The 25,170-nt window shown below is 41.4% G+C and overlaps 3 protein-coding genes and 1 long non-coding RNA gene across 5 annotated transcripts in view; 2 read left to right on the top strand and 2 right to left on the bottom strand.

Moving 5' to 3' along the window:
* The window catches only part of usp22 (ubiquitin specific peptidase 22), a 12,737-nt gene extending 6,179 nt beyond the window's left edge, over window positions 1–6,558 (bottom strand). Inside the window, exons 1-2 of the mRNA XM_019863497.1 lie at window positions 5,956–6,558; window positions 2,949–3,081 (exon numbers count right to left, since the gene is read on the bottom strand). Of these exons, the coding sequence (XP_019719056.1) occupies window positions 2,949–3,081; window positions 5,956–6,075 (253 nt within the window). The 5' untranslated portion in view covers window positions 6,076–6,558. The remainder of the gene's footprint in view (window positions 1–2,948; window positions 3,082–5,955) is intronic.
* Window positions 6,559–6,655: 97 nt separating this feature from the next.
* Window positions 6,656–17,781, bottom strand: cops3 (COP9 signalosome subunit 3). Of its 2 annotated transcripts, none has more exons than XM_019863499.1 (12): window positions 17,650–17,781; window positions 11,545–11,674; window positions 10,772–10,884; window positions 10,435–10,484; window positions 10,166–10,258; window positions 9,737–9,916; window positions 8,920–9,060; window positions 8,626–8,799; window positions 8,394–8,480; window positions 8,193–8,306; window positions 8,044–8,124; window positions 6,656–7,411 (listed from the first exon to the last, which is right to left on the bottom strand). In XM_019863499.1, the coding sequence occupies exons 1-12, from the start codon at window positions 17,660–17,662 to the stop codon at window positions 7,358–7,360; spliced, it is 1,230 nt and encodes a 409-aa protein (XP_019719058.1). In that variant the 5' UTR covers window positions 17,663–17,781; the 3' UTR covers window positions 6,656–7,357. The 2 variants fall into 2 exon arrangements, with proteins under 2 accessions (XP_019719058.1, XP_019719057.1); XM_019863498.1 differs by lacking the exon at window positions 17,650–17,781 and adding an exon at window positions 13,072–13,255.
* On the top strand, window positions 14,220–19,375 carry nt5m (5',3'-nucleotidase, mitochondrial). The gene is made up of 5 exons (XM_019863517.1): window positions 14,220–14,985; window positions 16,148–16,248; window positions 16,679–16,739; window positions 16,828–16,942; window positions 18,414–19,375. Exons 1-5 carry the CDS (start codon window positions 14,713–14,715, stop codon window positions 18,551–18,553), a joined length of 690 nt encoding a protein of 229 aa, XP_019719076.1. The 5' UTR covers window positions 14,220–14,712; the 3' UTR covers window positions 18,554–19,375.
* Window positions 19,376–20,111: 736 nt separating this feature from the next.
* LOC109512043 (uncharacterized) lies at window positions 20,112–21,784 on the top strand. The gene is made up of 2 exons (XR_002167450.1): window positions 20,112–20,926; window positions 21,077–21,784. It is a non-coding gene; the product is annotated as an uncharacterized LOC109512043 (long non-coding RNA).
* The last annotated feature ends 3,386 nt before the right edge of the window (window positions 21,785–25,170 follow it).

Genomic DNA, 25,170 nt, shown 5'->3' with positions numbered 1-25,170 from the left:
CCGCCCATCATGTCTCTCGTGCTCCCCCCCCCCCCCTATTCAGGCAATGTTGCTATGGCATTGCAGTGCCAAGTAGAATGGATTTATCAGCGGACATATCTGCTATCTGTTAACACCATCCTAGTAATGGCGGAGGTGGCGCCCGGGCGTGGCGGCGAGAGCAAAGAGGAGTCAAAAGGTGAGGAGTGCGCTGAAAGAGGAGGTGTCCTCTCTCCCTATCGAGAAATTTCACAAATGCTGAACTGAACCTGTGCTTCCAATCATTGCCTTGTTTGCTGTCGCCATGACAACCTGGCCTTCAGCTTCCTTTGGCTGATGGTGTGATCCTCTGCAGGTGGGAGGTGGGGGCGGTGACACTGAGAAGGTACGGCTGAGGGCAGGAGGGAGAGGATGAAGTACAGCCATTGTACAGTACATAGTCCGAATCTAACGAGATTAGATAGGATTGACTTTACTTTGATGCTAGGAATTGATGGACACTGTCAAAGTGGTATGAATTTGAGTTCATTGCTGTGAGTGACATGTATAGCCACATGGAAGTGCGCTGAATCAGACTGGAGTATTTCTAACATTTTGTCCCCCTCATCCCTAAATGTGGAAAAGAACGGCTCTCCCTATGCGGTACCGTTTTACAGTCCGGCAATCTGCAATCACACATATTGTTGATGAATATATCTTGAAGTGGGAAAAATGAGAACGAGAATGCTTATGGTTGGTACAAATGGGAAGACAGGAAAGTCCTTTTATGATTCCGAATATCAAAGAGATCTTGCAAAAAAAGTGTTTCCCACCCTTGCACAAAGTAGGACAGACCCCCCCCACCCACCCACCCACCACCCCCCTACAAAGTAGTCAGCTGATGTGAAACGCTGCTCTGATGCAGGGAACTGAGCGAATAGGTGGAAGCAAAGTCGAGTAAAAACTGGCTATTATTTTTTCTGTTGAACACGCAGGAGACCTTTGTTCAAAACTCTCTCATAATAATTAATATCCTTGGCCGCAACATTTCACGAACCTTTATTGTCGAAAGACAATATAAAAGACGTCCACATTGGAACTCACTCCCGCCCAAAGTCAAATGGGAGAGACTCCGAAGCAGATTATTCATCCATTTTCAATAGCGCTTATCACTGTTATGGCCACCGGTGAGCTGAAGGACTTTGGGGCGAGGGGGGTACACCTTGGTCGTCGTCAGCCAATCGCATGACTCAGAAGACATTCACAACTCAGGACGCTTTAAAGGCTTCTATTTACCCGAACAATTCGAGATTAATGATTGTTTTGGGGACGTGGGCGGAAGCTTGTGTATCCGCAGAAAACATGACAACATGGAGAACGCGACAACGGAGCGGCAGAGGCGCTCAGGAGAAGGAGGGGGAGGAGGGGCTTTGTTAAACGGGAGGCTAATTCCAAAGGGTTTGTTTAAGATGACTTAATTACCTCCTCAACAGTCTATGGAGATCTGCCCTCCTCCCATTTTCTCTTCTCCGCTACACATTTTTTTTTTTTTGCGGCAGCTAACCTAATTAGGCACACAATTACACTTGCCCAATTACACACGTGGGGAACACAGAAACACACCAGAAGGGGTGTTTTCCCGAGCCAAAAGGATAAGGAAAGCTACCAAACGACTCTGAACATCTGCCAAAGTGTGCTTTGTCATGCACACCCGAGGTGTCTCTGCTGCGGCATGCGGACAACCCCCCCAACACTGCGGTATGATGCTCTTAACTTACAACTGCAAGAGACTAATTCCGTTATGTCGAGAGCAAAAAAAGAACCGCCAGGAGATTAGAACGAGCAGGCGAACGGGCTGACGTTTTGCGCAATTGCGCACGATCACATTTTTGTAATTTACACCCCAAAACAATGTCCCGAGCGCCATCCGTTTCGTCTCCTAAATGTCTCTACATGTGCGGGCATATGATGCGATTGGCAATGATTGACAATTACTCTTTGGAAACTTGAGTTTGTCGCATTTTTCGTCGCAACGCAAAGTGCGACCAGTTTATGACACAAGTACAATACGACACTCAATTTGAACTTCAATGGGAAATGAAGAAGGCGCAATGAGAGGGTCATTTGGGTCACAGCCGCATCTCACGTGACTTTTTTCAAAACATTTTAAAGGAGACACATTTAACGGCAACATGCTTTTGTCCAAATACGGCGAGGATTAAGAATTACAGCGCATTTAACACACTGCTTTTGTGTCTCGCAGGGCGCGGCGGGCACATCTGACGCAAAGGATTTAAGGGTTGGCTAGTTGTCGACACACGGAAGCTCCCATAAAAACAATATTGTTGGCATTTTCACTCGGAGAGGCCGCGCCTCATCACCGAGATGCCGGATTATACGTCCTTTGATGAACTGAGCTCCTCTCATGCATCTTTTCAACTCAAAATTGGCTTTAAAGACATGTCAAAGCCAAACGTTAAGCAGCGCAGCGGCTTGGAAGCACTGATTAGCGTCCACTAACAGTGTCATCAAGCGTGAATTTCTGAAACGGGGCGCGTATGTTACGTGTGACGTTTCCGTAGCTAGCTGATGGTGACTACCAAGGTGTTACGTTCCCCAACTTCTTACCCTGAATGAGCTGAAAATTGAAACACACTGAAGCAGTAGGCGCGTTCCCTCCAGATACGCCGTAGAAAGTGGACACAGCTTGAATATTGCAACAGTGTTTGCAGAATAACCAATACCATTAATCATGTGATTCTTAATAATTCATGATATTCATTTACATAAAAGACACTGCTTAGGTTGGTGATTTCTCAACGTCAACACGCTACACCATTTCGCTTCATCTCTGCCGGTGTTTATGGTTTCAAATGATCATTTGGAACGCATTGCTCGAAAACCACAAACGTCCCATCGCCGGTGACCTATTTTGAGAACAGGCTCGCGGGCTACTGAGCCGTTCACATCCGAGTGCGCGGACACCATACCTAGGTTATGTCGTTTGCTCTTGGCGTGCTCATGGATGTGTTTTTTGGCAAAGCAGGCGAAGAAGACGCAGTAAAGGCAGGAGTGGAGTCTGCTGAGGTGAGCGCCGCACATGTGGCAGATGCACGACTTGGCCTGAAAAGGGGGCGGAGACAGAGGCAGAAACAACAGAGAACACGGTGTGATTAGTGAAGTGCTAGTTCAAAACGTGCTCTTGCGGAGGCATCTTGATGAACACCAATGCAATGGCTTGTCCGATGACTGTAATTATAGAGGGAAGACAAATTCAGACACGCTCACGGCTAAAGGGCAGCTCGCCTCACGTTCGGAGAGCATTCGTTTTGCTGGCCAACCGCAACAGAATGAGGACCACAATTATGCTTCCATTTCACTGCATTTAAAAAAAAAACAAAAACAAAAACAAAAAAACGGATTTCGTTAATTTCCGTTTTTCAAATAAATAAATATAAACTGCATGAATTAATATTTGACAAATAAATTCATTAATTAGAACATGAAAGTATGATACTGTCGCTAAATGAGTTGAAATGTAAAACATAATCTGAAATAATAGTGTTGACCTCTATTATGGCATTGATTTACGATATTTAATTTCTATTGCAATAAAGTAGATGGATGTTGTCCGTTAGGAACTATAGTTTGAAATGTGAAGGGTAGAGCCCAACAGATATGGATTTTTTTTTTCTTTAAAGGTCCCATAACGCTTACAACAATGAAGATATTAATTACATTCAGACTGCTTTAGATTACTGGTCCTTTAGTTTTTTTTTGGGGGGGGGGGCAAAAGCGTACCTCTGCTGAGACAAAAACTGGCCATTTTTATCTAAATAAGAATCATTTTAACCACAGTGACACAATTGATGCACTTAGGCAGCTTTTCCCGTTCCCTACCCTTGTGCTGAATATTAAATGGAAAACGAAGCACATTTTTGTACAGTAATCTTTTCCTGCGTCTTGTGGCTGTGTGTGCGGCAAACAAGTCAAGCGGCGAGTGAACAGAATGGAAGCGAGTGTATGTAGCAGCTGCAGTCTTGTGCGATTCTTGCATCCGTTGTCATTCAGCACTTTGCTTCACTGTATGACCAATTCATTATTGCGCTGACTGATGGAGTGTTGTAGTCGGGTTGCAGGCAACACGTGATGGGCATGACAGTGGACGGCAAGTGCTTGGAGCATACAGATGAGAGAGACTAGAAGAGAGAGAGAGAGAGAGAGAGAGAGAGAGAGAGAGAGAGAGAGAGAGAGAGAAAAAGCGCGACAGAGAGAAAGACAAGGGCAAAAAAAACAACAGTGCCATGGCTCAATGTTGATTTTAATGTCAAATGTAAGGTTTGGACCCACCACCAAATCTAGATGGACAAACAAGTGGACGGCCACCATTTGGTGAGTGATGGAAGATGAAATACAATATATATACAATTATGCATCCATTTGTATTCTACAGCGCTTGTTCTCATGAGGGCCACGGGCAAGTTAGTGTTGAAAGGCTGAAAATTCCAAACAAGTGTACAATTTTAAGTGAAACAAGTGTTTTTCTTTTTTTTTCCAAGCCTGGTTCTTAAATGTGGTCACCCTAATACCCGCATCTTTCTATTGTTGCAAAGTCACGAACCATTTTCTAAAATTTAGAAACAATAAAGCATTTTGGGGTTCAAAAATAGCCTTTCAAAATACTGTACATTGACAGTGTGTTACATTTTTAAATACAGCTTCGAATGAGTTTGACTTGACACCAAAAGCACATTGCTCGCTACGACGTCCGCTAACTAAAGGCTGAGCCGCACTGTATTTGTTTGCAGAATAGTTAGTAGCGAAAGGACAGGTGAGTAACACGGATACCCATTAACGTACAATCTATGTAGGAACACGCCTTAGTATTGATCTAAAAAAAAAAAAAAAAAAAAAAAAAAAAACTCAAAACAAAAACATGCATTTTTTTTTTTTTTTTTAACGAAACCAGTTGAGAATCACAATTCGAAAATATTTAGTGGTTATTCGGCAATCAATTTGTGGTCAATTAATGGTTGCATTTCGATGCTGATCCAAATGTAGTAACTGCTTGGTTAACTCCACCTATATGTTTTGATGTTCAAAATGCTTCACATATGAATAGGCAAATGGCATATGCACCTTTGGTGTTCAGGTAACAGACATATGTGCCAACGGCAACTCAATAATACATCACCCATGTCACCAAACATCCCACTGAAACACATACCGAAGAAGTGTTTTGTTTTTTTCCTGTGAAATTCTGCCTGTTGGCCTTCCTGTCTTCAAGGGACACATGCAGCACTGGAGTGCCAAGCTCGCCTGCTCTTTGGGTGGGGTGGCGGCATGAGTCAAGAAATGGGCAATTATGTGATGAGGGAGAACTTGAAAATTTTTGACTCTGCTTATTTTGGTACGCATGGCTGTTTCCTACTTTCCTTCTCATCCCAGCCAGATAAGCAGCGGGGGATGCTGTTTGCTCTCCATCACCTTGGATGTGCATGCAAATTCAGACATGGATTGGATACAAGACCTGAATGTGAACAAATCTACATGTGTGAGCCGCAGACGCAAAAAAAAAAAAATGGGTCAACAAGAGGATGATTGATGACTGCAATCAAGAGATGTGGTCAAGATTTAGGTTCTAGGATGTGCATGCAGGGTGAGTCATTGGATGGTTTATTTAAAGCCTATGAATGGGCAGAAAAGCGAGGGAAGACCCATCTGCAAAGGCTGTTGCGGGGAACAGATGGCTTGAAGGCGCAGTTCTGAGGCAAAGAGATGTCGGACACAAAGGACCGTTTTATTGTCATGTTTTAGGGAGTTCCTGCTGGCATTCTGCTACTGGGGTATCTAGCGTGTTTTTTTTTTTACCTCGAAGAAAGGGGTTAGAGCCCACAAGCACGCACACGCGCACGACCTTTCACGTTCACATTCACACACATACACGCGCATCTCTTCCGTTCAGTGAACCCACTACGTTTCCCAGTCTCTCGTTACCTTGCGTTTCCTGGTCTCGGCCGAACCGCTCCATACGAAACACTGATAAATAGCCCTCAGGTTCTGCTTCCAGTTGTCCACTTTGAAGCAGTTGACATGGGGGCAGCCCGCGGGACTCATGATAATCACAGCATCAGGCTCGGCTGTCCACTGGGCGAGGAAACCTGTTCAAAAGCCTCAAGCCAGTCCAAAGCCCGGGGTGACTGGCTAGCTTGCCAGGTTCGTTATCCACCAATCGCCGCGGTATAGCTAACTGGACATGTTCTGGTTGTTGTTACGCCGACACGTACAGAACAGCGCCAATGATTTCCGTATTCCAGTTTCGGAACCAGCATATTACCTGTCAATTCGAATCCTTTCCAGTGCCATAAATGCAGCTTAACCACATTCGCTTAATTACATGTTAGCAAGCTGGCTAAAGTTGGTTAGCGTAGGAATTTCAACAGTAGCTTACACGGTGAGTGTGGACCGACCCAGTTCATAACGACGGACCAATCAGAGGCGACTACTACTCACGAGTGGCGTATGGTAACCGTTCCAGGAGTTAAGTCCCGCCTCTTCTAAACGGATGGTGGGCCATGATTGGCCTACTCTTCCCAGCGGCGACATCCGCCTGTGTGAAGGAACTCATTGGTTTACATCGTGGATCACCTCCTTTGTAATAAACATTGAACATACATATTTGACAGAAACGTGCAGCCAATTATTGAACAATTTATTACAGATCCACAACTGCAAAGCTCCCAAATGGCATGACGGTTTGGTTATATCCGTTGACCTGGGCCTCTTATATGACAACCTGTCAAAACGATTTTATGTACAGTGCTCTAGAGACCTCTAGTGGATCAAACTTCTTAAAAAAATAAAAATAAAACAGTGCGCCAGATTGTGCCTCTTTGCACACAGTGTACTCAAAGATTGACTACATTCTACACAAAAGCAAGAGGGGAAACTATCATTGCAGTCGTTACAAATGTAGATTATAGTCAGATTTATTCCTTGCCAGCCATGTATTACCTCATATGGAATACCTTCTAGTTACAGCCATCATGCAGCAGAATGGTGAGATTATTCACAATTATGCTTGGAACAAACAAATCCAGTTTTTATTCTTGTGTTCTGTGATAATGTCGCACTGTCACTCCAACCTGAACATTGATAAATAAAACACTGACAAAATCGTAATCTTTTTCAATTCCTGTAAAGATTGTTTTTATCCTTCAGAAACCGTGAAGAAAGAATAACCAAATTCACCATCATTCCACACAATTAGATTTTCCTTAACCAATGTCTCTATGCAATAGAATATTTTTTTTTCCTCTTTAAAAAAAAAAAAAAAGTCCAATGCATCCATGGAAGAATGTATTTTGCGCTGCAATATTTTCTGGCAGTCTGAGGCCCCTCAGGAGTAACTTGACGTTTTGCTGCCAACATCATCCTCCTGCGTTCCCATACTCTTAAATGAAAATAAAAGTCACATGTTAGAGATATTTGGCAAACTTCATTTCCATGGACAGAGAGACTGTGTGGATTCGACAAATGCTATAAATGCTTCGAAGATGAACAGAACTGTTCCTTTGTTCTATTTTGAATGTGTTAAAAAACGAAGACTACCAGACTATACATGACGTATCAACCTAATTTATTGTGGGCGAAATTACGTATTGCGCCCTCCCTTTACACTTAATTATTTGTCAATAAAAGTCTCACTTAAAAGTCTTACTGGATGGGGCGCCTAATAATGTGGGTCACCTTGTGTATGCACAGAGTTCCAAAATCTGTGAATGCTGTTGTGTGACTCCGATGAGGGATCCGCTCGACTGACTGATGTTGTGCCGACACGCTGCTTGTATAGAGGAAAGGCGGACGTAACTGAGCATGTGGATGTGAAAGTGGGAATAGTGGGCGTAAAACAGGACGCCAAAGGCATGCCTGCGTACAATAATACAATGCGTCTTGTGTCTGTGTTAAATATAGAAATAGTGCCCGTAACTGACACGGTCGTGAAAATCCGGTAAAAATGACCCCGAAAGCTTGTGGTGGTGCTGAAGATTTATAAAACAAACAATATTGTGAATTTTGTCTCACCTTCTGCACAAACTGCGGATTTACTGTGATTTCTTGATCCATAGATTTTAGTTTCTCATCCAGTTCTATACATTTCAGCATCTGAAAATTAAAACATGAGGTTACATTTTAGGAGCATTTTTGACGCTTTGTGCTCCAGCGATTCTCACCTCTTGGTCAATTTTGTGTAGCATCGCCGGATTGTTGTATTTTTCTGGGTTGTCATGGAAACACACCATGCCGTCCTTTTGGTTAATGCTTGCGTAGATCTCCCCATCTTCAATCTGCTCAGAAACCAGAAATCCACAACAGAATTAAAACGACGACGTGATACTTCTGCATTTTGCTGTTGTCATTGTGGATCACCTCACCATGTGTAAGACGTATTTCTCTGCCTCCTGAGGACCTGAAAGCTGCACCCGACTTGCCATGTCTTGCAAAGACAGTGTCAGGAAAGTCTGCAGGGGACACCGGCATGATGGATGGTGAAATAAATCCAATCGGAGATAAAATGAGAAGCCATCTCAATCGAGTCTATTTTTGTTCAAGAAACAAACAAACAAACAACCCCCCCCCCCCCCCCCCACACACACACACACACACCTTTGTTAGCCTCTGGATGTTCTTTTTGTAGAGGGAGGAGAGGCACTGCTTGACCAGGCCCGTGTTGTTGTCTCGCGTGAACGTCTCACTGTGTTTGTTGACAACGCTGCGCAATTCGGTCGGGTTGTTGGTGGTGTAAATCTGAGCCAGCTCATGGTAGGCGTTGCTCAAGGGCTGAGGCAAAGCAAAAAGAAGGAAATAAACAACTAAAGTCCAGATGGATGCCGGCTTTAAATTCTTGCCGCTACTTTTATGTGGGGATTTTATTAAATCCACCTTTATAGGCCACTCTACCTTGATAAACCTCCCTACGATTTGTGAGGTGTATTTGGGCAGCTGCTGCACTTTGCCGTGGAGGATGAGTGAGACCAGGATGTATTTCTTGTAGGCTTCCAACATGATGTGGCTCACTGCCATGGCCGGAGTGGTTATTGCCTTGAAGGGGTGGAAAAAATCAAAATCAAAACAAAAACATATGAGAAGTGATGACAGATGAGGATTGTATTGAAATCCAAATGGTGATACAGTAGAACTTCTAGTCACGATCCCCTGAAGTTGAAACGAAAAAAATGGATTTAAAAAGAAAACATGTTTTGAAAATCTGACAGAACGGCAGCAAATCTTGCAAGAGCAACTCATCTCTGGCTGTATGTTTTGCTATTCGTGTTCGCTTTAGTTATTTTCTGATACATTATACTGCACTCTACCTCCTGAGATCTTAAGTCTTTAAAAGGTTATGGTTAGTCCGACACTTATTCCAAAAGCACCGGTCTCAGCAAGGGGTGTTCAAGACAAGACGGGAAGTTACCATACGCACCGTGACACATTTGTACTGTTCTGCTGTTTGGACGTTTCGCACGTCACACTCATCTGCAATCGACCATGGCCAACTCAAGACTGAGTGTTTTATTGTTCTTACGTTATTACGGGCAGCGGTTGAGTTATTTTTGCACAAAATGTGACTTCAGTTCAAGATTTTATGATGCCCGGCGGAACAGTTTGTGGTGAACTTCAAAAACACAGCTTCCTTTTTTCATTATTATTTACACAGACGAAACGAAAGGCAAGAATGTTAAAATGTTTCTCAATCAAGGTTCAAATATGGATGTACCTGTTCATAAAAATACAGTGCTCTATCGAAATTTTTGAGGCCCATGTAGATCATGCCACCATAGTAGTAGTAACATAAAAAGTGCTTTGCGTCATAAGCTCCGTTCTCCTTGCAGATGTCCATCATGTCAAGCTCCAGGAAGGGCAGGGCTGGCTTGAAGCACTTCGCTAACAAGCACAGCTGGAGAGAGGACACGGAACAGGGGAAAAGGGCATTTGTGACAGAAAAAAAATTATAGTATAAAAATTGCAAAGTAAGCATCAAGTGTTATTTAAACCAAAAATAAGCAAGAAAAACAAACCACAAAAGCACAAAAATAAATAGTACAGTCTAAAAATCCGCACATCCTGTTTGGAACATGCGATTTAAACCACATGACGTTATGGTGGATACCGTTGGGTGAAAGATACATTTGGCCCAGTGACTCACCTGACACAGGTCTGCATGAACTGAGGTAAGTTGGTTGGTGTTCATCTGCATTTTGTCTATTGCCTGTTTTAGGATGACGACACCCCTCAATGGCTGTCATGGCGGGGAGAAGCAAAGAAATGTCCAAAAGTCTTTTTTTAATGTATGTTGAATTGTTAAGGTTATATGACCTATTTTTTTGAAAATTTGTATCTCTTTATAATTCTATTTATATTTAATTGAATTAGTCAATAATTGCCCTGTGTGTCAGCGTAAATGTGCCGTCTTACCTGTTTCCGCTCCACAAGGGCATTTGTCAACTGGTGGCATAGACCAGCAACTAAGGACACAAAAGGAATAACATTTTTTAGAGAACAATAATCCAGCAGCTCCTCAATTAAAAGTGAAAGAAGTTATTTTCGTCAAAGTGCGTCATAAGCAGCGAGTCGGTGCAGGGAGCTCCCAGTCTCAGCAGCATCTCTGAGAACATTCAGTGAAGTCATTCCAAGAGGTCTACCCAATTTAAGGTGATCTCTTATCGCGCGAAAGAAAACAAAAAAAAATGCTAACATACTGGAGTTATTGTCTCAATGGATGGATGCAAAACGTTTGGTCGACAGGACTTACAAGTGTCTGTTGCATATCTAATGTGCTCGCCATTGCAAGTACTGATGAAGAGCTGGACTTGAGAAAAGAGTGTCTCAAAATCAGGGATGTTTGGCATGGAGAACTTTACAAATCTGGAACACAGATAAGAATGACTGATCAGCATTAAAAAAAAAAAAAAAAAAAAAGCATTCAAGATTATGTTGTTTCACTATTTTTTTTTGGCTAGTATGAATAACAAAATGTGAATACCCAATCAACCCACTAGCACAGTATGTCAGCTCATCGTATTGAGCAGAATAGGAAAACTTTATCAAGCTCATTAATTTTTTGTGAGATATGTAATTATTACCAATTGTATAATAATGTTTTTTGTACACTGTAAACAGTTAATTTCACAAAGCTTTGTGTACTGTAATACATAACCTGGACTGAAATAAAATGTACAAATATAAAGGGGGGAAAAAAATCTGAATTAAATAATGGATAAATAAATTACTGCATAATGTCTATTTTCATGAGTGGCGCCTATGTTGTCTCCAACTCGAGCCCCACATGACGGGAGGCCTGAATTTGTACAAACACATTTTTGGAACAATAATATCAATATTTTACAGTTCATGTCAAATGAAATTAGGGTTGAGATGAAAAATTTAAAAATAAAATAAAATAAAAAAATAAGAAATTGTGCAGTTCTATGGCATATGAACATGGATGCACACAATACTGTGGTACAATCAAACAGCAGCAGTCCTCTCTCTGAGGACTGTGAATAAGTCATGACTTGCACTTACAGAACAGCCAGCACACCGAGGGAGTGCTCCTGAATGTCCAAGGCCCCCAACACCGTGTCCAGGTGCGACAGGTTCTTGGCCAGCAGCTCCCCGCTCTTGTTGATCAACTCGCACAGCTGAGTCATCTGGCCTGCAGAGGCAGGAATGACCGTCAAGAGTTCAATAACAGAGACAATTCCCTCATGCCGGACATTTAATTGGAATATTCAGCCCTTCGAAAATAAGTTACCTCGAGGGATACACCGACAGCACTTTTTTCAGGCTAAGTACAAGTTCAACTTGTATTTGAATACTCGCCAATACCAAGTAGCAAGACTGAATAAAGCTTGCAATTGTGATGAAATTGTGTTTTATTTGAATCAGATGTTGCTGGAAAAACATCAAACACAAACCTCTTCAGCATGATTCATTCGAGGGCCCGACTAATATGTAATTTCATTACATATATATCTAGACCATGTATCCTTGTACATGGTCGAGTACAACATCCAAGTTCATTTAAATGTTAGAAAATAAAAATGTGATAGGACAACCGATGTGGCTTGCAGTCAGCAAACAAAGCGTTGTCATCCCTGTTGACCAAAACGTATTTCAACACGGCTGGTGTTGACCTGACTCCACCAGCCCAAAACATATGTAGGCTCGTTCAGTGGTATCAGTGTCGTAGTATCTGAATATTTTTTTCTAATAGGAGGCCAGTACAGCTGTATAGTATTGCCGTATGCCAATCTGTATTAGGTATATCAATAGTTATCTCAAAATGCATTGAACCATTGACTTTTAATGTGAAGTATTTGTTTGCTTTTTGATTTGTGTCTATTTTGGTAAACGCACGTCTTCTGTGTTCATTATCATTATGATATACGTAAAACTGAATGTCCGTGTTTATGGCAAGACTCTATTTGTATGACTTGAGTCTCCAGGGATCTCTTGTGATGAAAAAGTGAATAAGTTTAAAGCATGAGAGGAGAAAACATTAATTCTGCAGTCATGCAATTGAATCAATCATTCACGCCATATAAGATCACGCTAAACAGACTGGGAGCCCATTCTTTGACCTGCAATGCTATTTAGAACCTTGGATGTGTGATCAACTGTAGATATACAATTTTAAACCTGTCGGTCGGTCAACTGTCCTGTCAAGGCCTTCGCTAAAGCCAACTGCTAAACAGATTGACAGGGCACCAAAACCAATCAAATAAGTCCATTCTTGAATTCCAGCCAATCACGCGAGACTAGGGTGGGACTTCCGGTAGACAGTGCCCAGAAAATATTTTCCAGATCAGAACCAAAAAGTATCTTTTTGACATTTTGTTTGAAGAACTACCACATATCCACGTTCGTCATCTACACTAACAAACACCGTAGTTATTTTCGCACACTCGCATTGGCAACGAAAGAGTCTAGCGATGTGTTTCCATGATTAGGCAAAAAGAAGTGGCTGACTTGGCTATCGGCAAAGCATAGGGTAGCATATGCAGGCTAACTAGCCAGTACTTCCCATACGAATGAGTGAGGCAAGCCTACCTTGAGCGGAAAGCTGCCGCACATTGTTCACAAACTGCTCCAAGGCTGAAGCCATTATAACGTGGGTCCAATGCGGAGGTAATTTTCACTGTTTTTCATTCAAACGTCAAAAACAACTCAGTCCGTCTCGAGAGAGCGGCCACACAGCCGCCAGTGGGTATTCTCGCGATACCTTTTAAGTAACGGACTGCAACGAGAGGTTTGACGTAGGCGATTTTTTTTTAGGCATCAATATAAAATTCACACAAAACACTAGTTTCTGTAGCTGTAGCACCAACGTTTAAGCGGTAAAATATTCACTTTCTCATTTTTACGGATAGTCTGAGCGACCTTAAAAGACTATTTCGTCTAAATTAATGTTGGCATACCCTTAAGAAATCAGAAAAAAAAACAGGAACTGACGTCATACCTACCGCGATTAGACAAAGATTTTAGAGTAAGAGAGAAACGAAAGCAATGTCTGGATTTTTACATTTCGGCTGTATGCAAAACAACAACAAAATAATGTACAATCAACATACCTACCGCGATTAGACAAAGATTTTAGAGTAAAAGAGAGAAACGAAAGCGATATCTGGATTTTTACATTTCGGCTGTATGCAAAACAGCAACAACAACAAAATAATGTACATTCATCCACAGCAAATAGATTAACCCCATTCATAGATTTTAACCCGATGACTATCAATTACAATACAAGTAAATGCGTTTTCGTAAATTTTGCTCCGGCGAAATACAATATTTTGAATCAGACGTTACAAAAAGGAATGCGCAATCGCATTGTCGCTGATTTTGATGTTCCTACCTTTCAGAAACAACTATTTAGTTTTATTCATTTCCTACTAGTGTACTACTACAGACGCAGTACTACTACTACGACGACGACGTTTTGCTCCGGCGAAATACAATATTTTGAATCAGACATGTTACAAAAAGGAATGCGCAATCGCACTGTCGCTGATTTGCTGTTCCTACCTTTCAGAAACAACTATTTTGTTTTATTCATTTACTACTAGTGTACTATTACAGACGCAGTACTACTACTACGACGACAACTACAGCAACGACAACCATGTAATAATTATAATAATAATAATAATAACAATAATTATAATAATGATTTTGGAACTTTGTCACCTTTGTTTCGTTTGGATGAGCAGAGTCAACGGAGTACCATCTTGTTTCGACATAACATCTTTGTTTTCAGCAAGCCAATACTGTACAGTTCGTTCCCGGGAGCAGCATAACTACGGTGTTTTACCTATGAAACCATTGTGTTACACTACTGTGTTCCTATCTTCTGGCAGCCCAAATTTTTCTCCCAGGCTGACAACTTGATCGGTTATGGGGAGCTGCGGGACATTTGACAACACGTCAACAAGCGACTCAATCACACCCCAGCGCAGGCCTGTCACGTTTGACATTTCCGCCGCTGTAGACTTAGCTTCAAAGCTAACGTCAAGATAGCACCGGAGCTGTGCAGATCACACGCGGAGATCGTTGAAACATTATGCGGGCACAAAACGTCAACACAATTCAAATGCAATCGATGCAGCGTGCATGAAAAACTTGTCTTCCATGCGGAGTTTTTCCCACTAGCTCCCCGGCAAGAGTTAACTGGTGCCACCCAAGTTCACTATTATGTTACTATCGACCAAAAGCCGTCTCCTCGAAAGAGGAAGAGTTTTGCTGCCTCACATATTTAAAGGGAGCTGCGTCGACATGACGCTTAACTCCGTTTCTGGTAAGAGGCTGCGGGTGCTGGTTGATATGGACGGCGTTCTGGCAGACTTTGAAGGGGGGTTCTTGAAGAAGTACCGGGCGAAGTACCCGAACGAGCCATACATTTCCCTGGAGGACAGGAGAGGCTTTTGGGTGTCCACGCAGTACGGAAGACTCCGGAGTGATCTCTCTGTAAGTGTAGCGACATGCCAACTTGGATGCCATTTAACACTATTGATCCATCACAGAGCGATCGAAACGCCGAAAAACATCCTCCTCATCACCCGAACCCCCCATGGTCTAAAATTCGAAGTTTTATTGAGTGAATATTCACGCACATTTTAAAGTTTCAAAATCATAAGGCTATCCGAGTTCACGTGACACTATTATACTGTCATGCCTATTTCAGATAGTTTTGCAATGTAATAATAACAATGATCCGTTGTATCGGATCGGAAAATGTTTTGCATTTTATGCAGAATCGACGATGGGTTGTTATGACGTAATTTGACGAAAGATCAGTGATGTCATTGATCTGATCCGCAAAATAAGATACTGTATTGCAGCAAACACAATCTTGTTCACTCCAGGGACATTCTGTGCTGCCATCGTTAATAGCCGAGCGTAGATATACACATTTTTTTTTGGGGGGGGGGTGTTCAAGCCCCCCAACCCATCATCTGTGTCTTGAATTGTATCCGTGTTTTGGGGAGAATTTTTTATTATTTTCTTCTAACTCATTAATCGATCATCGTCTCCAAAATTCTGATCGTGTAAAGTCTAATACATACTGGATGACACATTTCACTCATGCATATGATATCTCGAATCATTGTATTCATTATTGTAGCACTGCATATTCACATTGATTAATATATTAGAGTTGATCTATATTATGTAAAATAGGATTTAGCAGGTCAAGGAATGAAGGAGCTAGCTGAAGTTTTAGCAGCATAAATGCAGTGGCGAAATGAAATCTAGGGCAGCATCATGTAATATTTATTCGACCATCACCCACTGTAAGGTTTGTGCCATAACAAAAAGCATTGGTAGCTACCATCAATAATTGTTTCGGTCAATGTAATAGCTGATACACCAGTATATACAAGCGCCACAGGTTTCCAAAAAACAATCAAACAAAAACCCTGAAAATTCTAAAGCACAATTTGATGTATTTTATAACATAAGATAGATATTGTACATTATATGACTGTTTATTATATGAACAGATCAGTCATGTGTTTGGCACAGTAGTAAGTGTGCGCATTGTGAGCAATAGGATCTAAATCATGTGCTGTGCCAATTATTGTTATCTCTTGATCATAAACAGCAGGCACGTGTTCTTTATCTCTAGGAGAAAGCCATCAGCATCTGGGAGTCCAAGGACTTCTTCAGTGAGCTGGAGCCCCTCCCTGGCGGGGTCGAGGCAATCAAGCAGATGGCCGAAATGGACAAGTAGGTCCATGACTACATACTGTAAAGGAGCCTAAGCAAGTCGCATGTAAACGCCTTAACCGCATCGACAGAATTTATACCCGCAACAACAATTGCCACACCCTATTTATTCCATGCACTTTGGCCAATTGCACGTACGGATTTTGTCACTTCTTGGGGGGGTGGCAATGATGTCAGTTTGTCTCACTATTAAGTAGCAGAGGGGTGGAAGTACAGAACGTCTTGCTCACACAAACGTGCCAATGACAGTAAAAAAAAAAAAAAATCATTGAAGTGATGATTTTTTTCGTGATTTGGGTGGTATGGTACAAAATCTGCCTTCTCCAGTTAACCACAGGATGAGCAATATTCACTCCACTTTGACTCTCATTGAAAAAAGAAGTAAAAATACTGGTGTTTTGTGTACGTTTTCCACCCTTCCGTTCCGCAGCACAGATGTCTTTATTTGCACCAGCCCGATCAAGCATTTCAAGCACTGCCCTTATGAAAAGGTACGCTCTCTTACTCGCCAATTTTTCCCTCGAGCAACTCTGACGGCATGGCATTTTTCCTGTTGCGTGTGTGTGCGTTCTCTTCCAGTATGCGTGGGTAGAAAAGCATCTGGGCCATGACTTTCTGGAGCAGGTCATCCTGACCAGAGACAAGACGGTAGTCAGCGGAGATATCCTTATCGACGACAAGCCCGATATTTTAGGTAAAACTTTTCATTTCACTGATTTAGTACCAAACTGCACCAACCCATTTTTTTTGGGTCCCCCAAGCACTTTGGCCACAGTTGAATGACTGAATGTTTCTTTGAACATGTGGGAAAAAAAATTGAATTTTTTTTTTTGGGTCCCCCAAGCACTTTGGCCACGGTTGAATGACTGAATGTTTCTTTGAACACGTGGAAAAAAAATTGAACAACAATAACAACAACAAGCAAGCAAATAATCGACAATGAACACCGAATGCCAATTTTCCATGCTCAGAAGGGAGTGGGAAGAAGTCTAGACATATTCAAGCTGCATGGAAAAACGGCCCTGTAAGAGGATTCAGAAGGCTTGAACTGAAGCAAGAGACTCCATATGGGGGGGCCATCTGTCTCAACCGGCATTACTAATACTAGCATGTCTAGTAATCATAGCAATGATAAGTAGTTCAAAAACATTTTTATTTTTGTCTTTGCACATGAAGAATAGTGTTTCCCTAATTGACCTAGTTGACCCTAAGTGACCCCTTTGACAGTGTTGCTTGTTTGTTCACAATGCTTGAACTGGTTTCCTTGTCACGTTCTGTCACTTCTATTTGCGGGACTTTGTTATGCGCTGATGAAAACCAACGTTAAACATCGTGGCCTTAATTCCCAAAAGTATGTTTGGCTTAAAATCAACAGTGCTAATCACCAAAAGAGCAACTTACATAAACGAAGCATGATGGCGGCAGCATCATGAATTGGGCCTGTTTTTCTTCAGGTGGATCTGGGTAGTAGTGCGCTCCCTGGATACAAGTCGGGGTCTGATCGCCCCCCGGTCGGGTCACCCGGGTGAGGGTGTCTGATGTCAGACCCGCAACACCCTATGACCCCTGGGAACATCACTGACGATGTGTTCAGGTTGCACCACGAGATGTATTCAAGTATGGGCCGTACACAAGCTGGAGTGAATCTGAAATAGCATTCAGTGTTACAAAAAAAAATATAGAAGGGAAATTCTGTGAGAATGGCTAAAGGTAATTTGGGGGTTAATTAAAGGCACTTAAATTGTGGCTGGTGCGCGCTGACTCCCATTTATTTGGAGTGCTTGGTTACACGAATGGTTGCTTTGTGTTGGTCTCATATTTTATATGACAAAAAGCAGACATTTGAGCATGCATGTGTGTTTTTTTTTTATATCCACTTTAAATTACAGTGTAAATACTTGTGTGACGGCATCTCAAATATGAAAGGGATTTCCATGTGCGTTGTAGGGAAGGAAAAACAAAAGCGAGGATGCTTTCGTAAAGGCTGCTTATGTAATGCCGTGTGGGTGTTTCAAGCGATTCACCAGCACCATGTAAAGACATCTGCTTCATCATCTTGGTGTCTTCTCAGGCAACCACTCTGGAGGCACCGCCGTACTGTTGAAAACAGCTTGTGCGACCTTACGTAATACGGGATTTAATAACTGACCGTTTCCCGTGCGCAGGCGTGGAGCCCAAACCCACCTGGGAGCACGTTTTGTTCACCGCCTGCCACAACAAGCACCTTCCCAACGGCCCCTCGCAGAGACGCCTGCTGTCCTGGTCGGACGACTGGAGAGCCATCCTGGACAGCAAAAGGCAGTGACGTCTTTCAATACAAGCTCCGGGGGCCCGATATCACCAGCAGCGTTGCCTTCCATCTGGGTGCAGACTCGAGGGGACACGAAGCCAAGAATCGATTGAACCACACGTCACATTCGTTGAACTGTCTTACCCTCATCGACCACAAGTGGGCGCTGTAAGACTGAAGCATGTTTTCATCAAGTCCAACATACTGTACTGTCAGAAATAGGCCAGCTCAATGTCAAGAGGTTACGTACTCCGCAAGAAAAGTGGATTAACAGTTAACAGATGTTTGCAGAGGCGCATGAATAAACCACTAGACATATAACATTCACTCGGTTACACACCAATAGTCCACCTATGATTTTTTTTAAGGTATGTGTGCAATACACAAACAAAAGAAAACCTATTTTCAAAAGACTATTTTCTTCATTTTTGGTGCTTCTTTTCCTGTGTTCATTTGAAACATCTATGCGTTGAATTAACAAGGGTTATTTTGTTGTCATTTTGTCGCACAGTCAAGGAGTTGAACAACTGAACAGAATCATTTATTGAGAGTTGCGCAGAGCAATGCATGCGGTGCTGTTAGTTTAGAATAAGAGGCAGTAAAATAGGACGGATTATTTTTGAAGAGCTTGGCAACTACATTTGAAGACGTGATTTATTGGTTTGAGAACTGAATTTTGCTATCCTGTGCTTTACGTGTTCTGTTTTTATTGTTTTTGAACCTGACTAAAAAAAAAAAGATCTAAGTACTGTAACATGTCATCATTTACAAGAACCAAATTAGGTTGTTTCTGTGAAAATGAATATGCCATTGACTGATAAAATACCTCCACCAACAGTTATTGTGTTTATGATCATTCTTTCTTTGAGTTGTCAAAAAAGATGCATTTACTGAAAAGATTGTCTACAAATAAATCCACTTTTACGTCATGCCGTTTTCTGTCTGTGGGTTTTAGTTTGCGTGAGCTATCTAAAAAATGCATTTGCTTTTGTTTTGTTTTTTTTCTCAAACAATGTCATTAGTTACACACGTTATAGGCGGCATTAATGTTGATAAAGATTTTGAAAGGACGTATCGTTCTCGTGTTTTGCCAGAGGTGTGTCGACTTTTTCAAGCTAATGCATACCATTCTGAATAAAAACGAAACAAAAAAAAAAAAAAGCCACTGAGAACCATGGGAGGTTTGCGTACGTTCCAGTCCTAATTTATTTTGCATTGGGTACAGGGTGTCTTCAATCTGTGCAGCACGCAATGAAATCGCAAGACTATCAAGGCATTCTGAAGCAAAATGTGCTCTTGCGGTGTGAGAGCACTTGACCTCACCTGCATGCAGGTCATGTGTCCGCCAACAGCATTACATAAATATTTGATTGGAGTGATTTCCCCAAAAGGTTGCACAAAATAATATTAAGCGTATCATTTTTTGGACGAGCCATTGCTTATTTATAAAAAAAATAATAATTACAGTACAGGGCAAAAAATATCAATGTAGTTTTTTTTTAATTGTTTGTTCTACATTACAAACAAGGTGTGTTTGTGTAGGCACACACCAGCTTTTTGAAATCATCACCAGCAAAGTGTCATTTAAAATTCAAGTTTGAGTTTCAAACAAAAAATGGTATGATAAGTGCAGTTCCCTTGGGTTGGTTTCTTTTGTAAACTCATCACAATATGCCCCTGACTAATATCAATTCAGCCTATCTTGCTTCATCTTGTTTTATTAATAGGCATATAGCTTGCCGCAGGAGTTCAGAGAAGTCACATAGGGGAAAAAGTAAAACGAACGTGAAGTATATCTGTTCCACTTATTCAAAGGCATAAAAAAAATCATTATACATCTTTGGATTTGGACATTGAGTCTGATTTATTCATGTATTTCAGGCACGTTTTTTTTATTTTTTTTATTTTCAGAGAACCAGTTCTTAAGAAAGGGAAATGAGTTGCAAACTCACCACTTGCATTAACGACCATATGAAATCTCGTACTCCTAAACGTTCAATGCGTTCCCTGAATGTCGTTTCGTCCGTTTTCTGGAGTGCTTGCTGGAGCCTCTCTTAGCTGATTATAAACGAGAAGCTAACATGCACGTTTTTGGAGATGTGGAGAGGAAACTGGAGAGCATGCTATTTTATAATTCATTTTATACGTGGCTACGGTGCCAAAATAACTGCGTGAATTGCTATTCTACTTTGTGCTGTCATTATTATAAGACAGTTGCTATCCATTGTACAGATTAATTCACTTTTTTAGGTACTTTTCATGAGAATAAATGTAAATATGGCAGCGACAAAAAACTGACATCATCATGACTCTACTAGAATACGTCCCCCAAAAATGCATACTGGCTTGTATATTTTTTTTTAGTTGTTTTAAGAGCTGGCCAACTAGGTCAGCTGGTACTTTTCATTAGAATAAATGTAAATATGGCAGCAACAAAAAACTGACATTATCATGACTCTACTAGAATACGTCCCCCAAAAATGCATACTGGCTTGTATGTATATATTTTTTTTGTTGTTTTAAGAGCTGGCCAACTAGGTCAGCTCTGGAAGGAAGTCGACAAAAGTGCATCGTTCCAACTGAGCGCCTTCCCAATGGCCATTTTGTTGACACAAGGGAACTAAGTGAACTCTTGGCCAAGCACCCTACGCACGTCACTTTTTCAGTCAACGAGTGGTCTCCATTGAGACCATTGCCATTTCGAAAGCCACTATTGAAGATATTTGTGGCGCAGGAATTAGAAAGGGACCACCTCAAAAAATATTTCTCTCTTCAAATACCACCATGACCAACATTCAAATAACGTACTGCAATTATTCCTAAAATGTACTGATTATTGTAAGCCGCTGTCACATTATGCATTGAATGACTTGTGCTTAAGTATAGGAAAATTACAACAAAAAACTACTTAAATGGTGGTTCAATTAAAATGCATCACGTCTAAAAGTTACATCAAAATTTACCAAAATGTTTAAAAAGCATAGAAAAAAAATCCAAGTGAAACACGACCGAACTGTACTTATGTGTAATTCTTTTGCAGACCACAAGAGGGAACCCATGTACCAGTAGTGGCCTGCAGACCACAATTTGAGACTCGCTGGATTAGTTTACCATCTCGGCTGAGATGCACTTAAAGACAACCAGCAGCTGGTTACTGTCCTCAAGTCAACCACCGCATGACCATGGATGATTCAATCAGCTTGATTGTCTGAACTCATCTTAGGACACGAGTCGATAGCAGATAAACCAACAGGCTGCACATATACATCAGACCCGGCATGCTCCCCTCATTTGAGGCTGTTAAGAGTCATTTTCGATGTCGGTTACTCTTGACATCATCAGAATGTATCTGGCCTGGATTCATTTGCAGTATGTTTTTTTTTTAGTTTTTTTTTTTAGTGTGTGCTAGTGTAACACAAAAGTCCTGAAGTGTCGTCACATTTATACACGCGGGAATGCTCTTTATGACAAGACATGTAATTAGGAGTTGGGGAGGTGTGTTATCATGAGGTTGTAGAAGAGAACAAATGTGTGTATTTTAATCTCACCCATTACAATGTATCTGTCAAGAGTCTTTTGGTGGTGGAATCAAAAACCTTATGAGAAAAAAATGAAACGTGGGCGGGGGAAAAGTACAGAAATCATGACAATACATGAAACAAATCTAAATCGAATTCAAACAAAGCCAACAAAAACACAAAGTACCCATTTCGCAAAATCCCCCCCCCAAGAAAAAAAAAAACGGCATTTTTTTTTTCACTCGGTTGTAAAGTTGAACAATTACTAAATGACAAAGTACAGTAAATCAGTCAAATGCTCCCTCTGTAATTCATATCGTGTTAAGGAACCAAAAATATATCTAGATGTTTCCACATCGGCCAATTAATCGTTTATCGGAATTTTGCCATATCTCGGAATCGGCCATGTTGTGGTTTTGCACTGGTTTTCATTCATCAAGAATTGATTAAAAATAACGATGGCGCCACTCTCACTGGTATTGTGTCATCTTAAATTGAGAGTTATATAACCGTTTTAAATGTTCCCCTCGCCGCTGTGCGGTGAATAATATTTATCATCAAAGATTTTTGAATATTAATGTCCATCATCAACTAAAAAGTGTGAATTTGAGAAAAATTATCCTATTTCCTGAGTTTGATTAAGTCATGAAATGCCTCTCTGGAGAATTATGATCGAGTAAATGAATCACCTCAATGATGTAATTGATAAGGGCATTAATCAAAATTTAATATAATTTACCATTTCGACCACGTTAGTCCTCACGTCTTCCTGAGGAAAAACGTCACCCGTGTCAGTATCTCCTTTGTCTCGACTGTATTCTCCTCGGTTGACACCGAAATTGAAAGTAGTGCTATATCGTCATTGTAAGGCCGAAACTTCCTATGCCCAAATTTGGTCAATTTCCTATTTTTCTTTTAACAAATTGGTCAGTCGCCACGGGGGTCTGTTATATGTCGAAATTATTAACGAATGGCTCGTGCTCTTTGACGATGCAATGAAGCACAGAGAAAATTTGGCGTCCCCGTTTCTTGAGTTCTCGGACAAATGATGCACGGCGATGAGATTAGGAAAGCCGAAGGTGAACGCAGATTTGCGCTACGTTGAATATGCCAGTCCAGTTGACAGTGGTTGAAATGTGTAATTCAAGAATAAATAAAAATTAAAATGTAAGCTTAAAACTGAATCTAGTAGATTTCGAAGTGACTTCATTGAGTTGAACGCTTTAGGCCTGGCTAAGCCACATCCAATATGTCTGCCACGTTGACCTGTACTCTCTGTGGCAAGTTCCGTTGAGCGGCACTCGGCACCAAACGGATGTTGGCGTTAGCTTTAACCGGTAACTCCGCTTAAACATTACTGGCTGGCGGTGGCCCAATTCAGCGCTCTCCACTTGCCAGGTCACATTTCCTCATCAATATTTATGCCGCTCAGTTAATAACAGATATACACATGCAGTATTTTGAAGTGTATTCGTGATAATATTTCATTTTCATTGTTTACTTATTGTCCCTGACACTTTGACTCAGCTGGGCGGTCGGGTGGCGCATCCTACCCCGTGACGAATGCTTCCGAAGGTAAGCGCTGCGTGAAAAGATCGTCACTGATGGTGTGAATAATTGTTTTTTTTTTTTTTTTTTTTTGATGCACATGGCTCTGTTTTTAACAAATTACATATATAGAGTCTCTGCCCTCAGGAAGAAAACGCCGCGAAGAATGGATTTGGACTTCTTGTGTTTGTTTTTGAATAGCCCGTGTGGTCATGAGTCACATAATCGTCAATGTGGCCCTCTTCAAAGGAAACATCATGCAATCAATCTTTCCATCGCATCAGGAGAAACCCGAGGAGATTTTTTGAAGACGACGACCCACAGCCAATCTTGTTGTTGACTGCTGGTGATTACACACTGATTGGATTCATTTATGTCAACGTTTGGAAGTAATCACAAAGAAATCACGGCCCACTTGGTTCAAATGAGGTATTCATCTTAACTGCTTATCCTCAGATTGGGGACATTTGAATCAGCACTGTGCACTTTCAACTCCTGACGAAAGATGGTATGATGATGACGGATTGAAGAAACAACAGAAAACACCAAAGAAACAGTTCTTGGTACTGATGCCGACCAGTTCTTCACTGCCCTAAACTACAATCTCATTCTAAACATTTTGCTAAACATACGCCACTGAGCATTTTTTAATTTCGTATTTAGTGGTCCCTCGCTATTTCATAGTTTGGCGATTGCAGCTTGACTATTGCGGTGTTCTAATTTGCGACCCAAAACGTCTACATTGCGGGAGATTCTCCAAATTGTACCTCGATATTTCGAGGTGCAGCTTGACTATTGCGGTGTTCTAATTTGCGACCCTAACGTCTACATTGCGGGGGATTCTCCAAATTGTACCTCGATATTTCGCGGGTTTTCGCAAATTAGCATTTTATTTTTTTGCCCTGGTTTTAGTTTGTTTTTCATTATAATGCTGCACTGTACCGTAATCTGTGTTTCCAGGATAGTATGGTACAAAAAAAAAAAAAATGCTAGAGGCTACGCAGCGCTAACGACCATGTGAAGCTGTTTACCATGACGAAATAATACAGACCATTCGCTTGGCTAACACAATCCATACTCATTGGCTCATCAATCTTAGGCTGTTTTCCTCAGGCTGAAACATTTATAAAGCAACATTTATGAAGTGTAACAAGGATTTAGAAAGGTGGGAACTTGTGTCGGCGGGGGTTCGTAATGGATTGCTTATTAAAGGGCGGCACTGTGGTTGATAGCATGCTAGCACAGTAAAGTTTGGGATTTGAACCTGGGCTCTGGACCTCCTGTGTGCATTTTAAATGTTTCATTTTTATTATTATTATTTTTATGATTGTTGTTGTACAACACTGGAGGGTTTGTGATAATTGTGGCACCGGTAAAGTCACATAGGTGGTTCATCATGGTCAAGTACAAGGCAAGGCCTGGCAGGGGGGGAAGAGAAATCGCAAAAAGGCAAGAAGTCACATAGGTGGTTCATCATGGTCAAGTACAAGACAAGGCCTGGCAAGGGGGAAGGGAAATCGCAAAAAGGCAAACAAGGATACTGGGTTACAGAATCAAAAATCTTAA

This window comes from Hippocampus comes, unplaced genomic scaffold, assembly GCF_001891065.2.
Source record: "Hippocampus comes isolate QL1 unplaced genomic scaffold, H_comes_QL1_v1.1 scaffold91, whole genome shotgun sequence".
Classification (NCBI taxonomy): Eukaryota; Metazoa; Chordata; class Actinopteri; order Syngnathiformes; family Syngnathidae; genus Hippocampus; species Hippocampus comes.
Note: the sequence above shows the minus strand (reverse complement) of the source record. Positions and strands in the feature narration are given on the sequence as shown.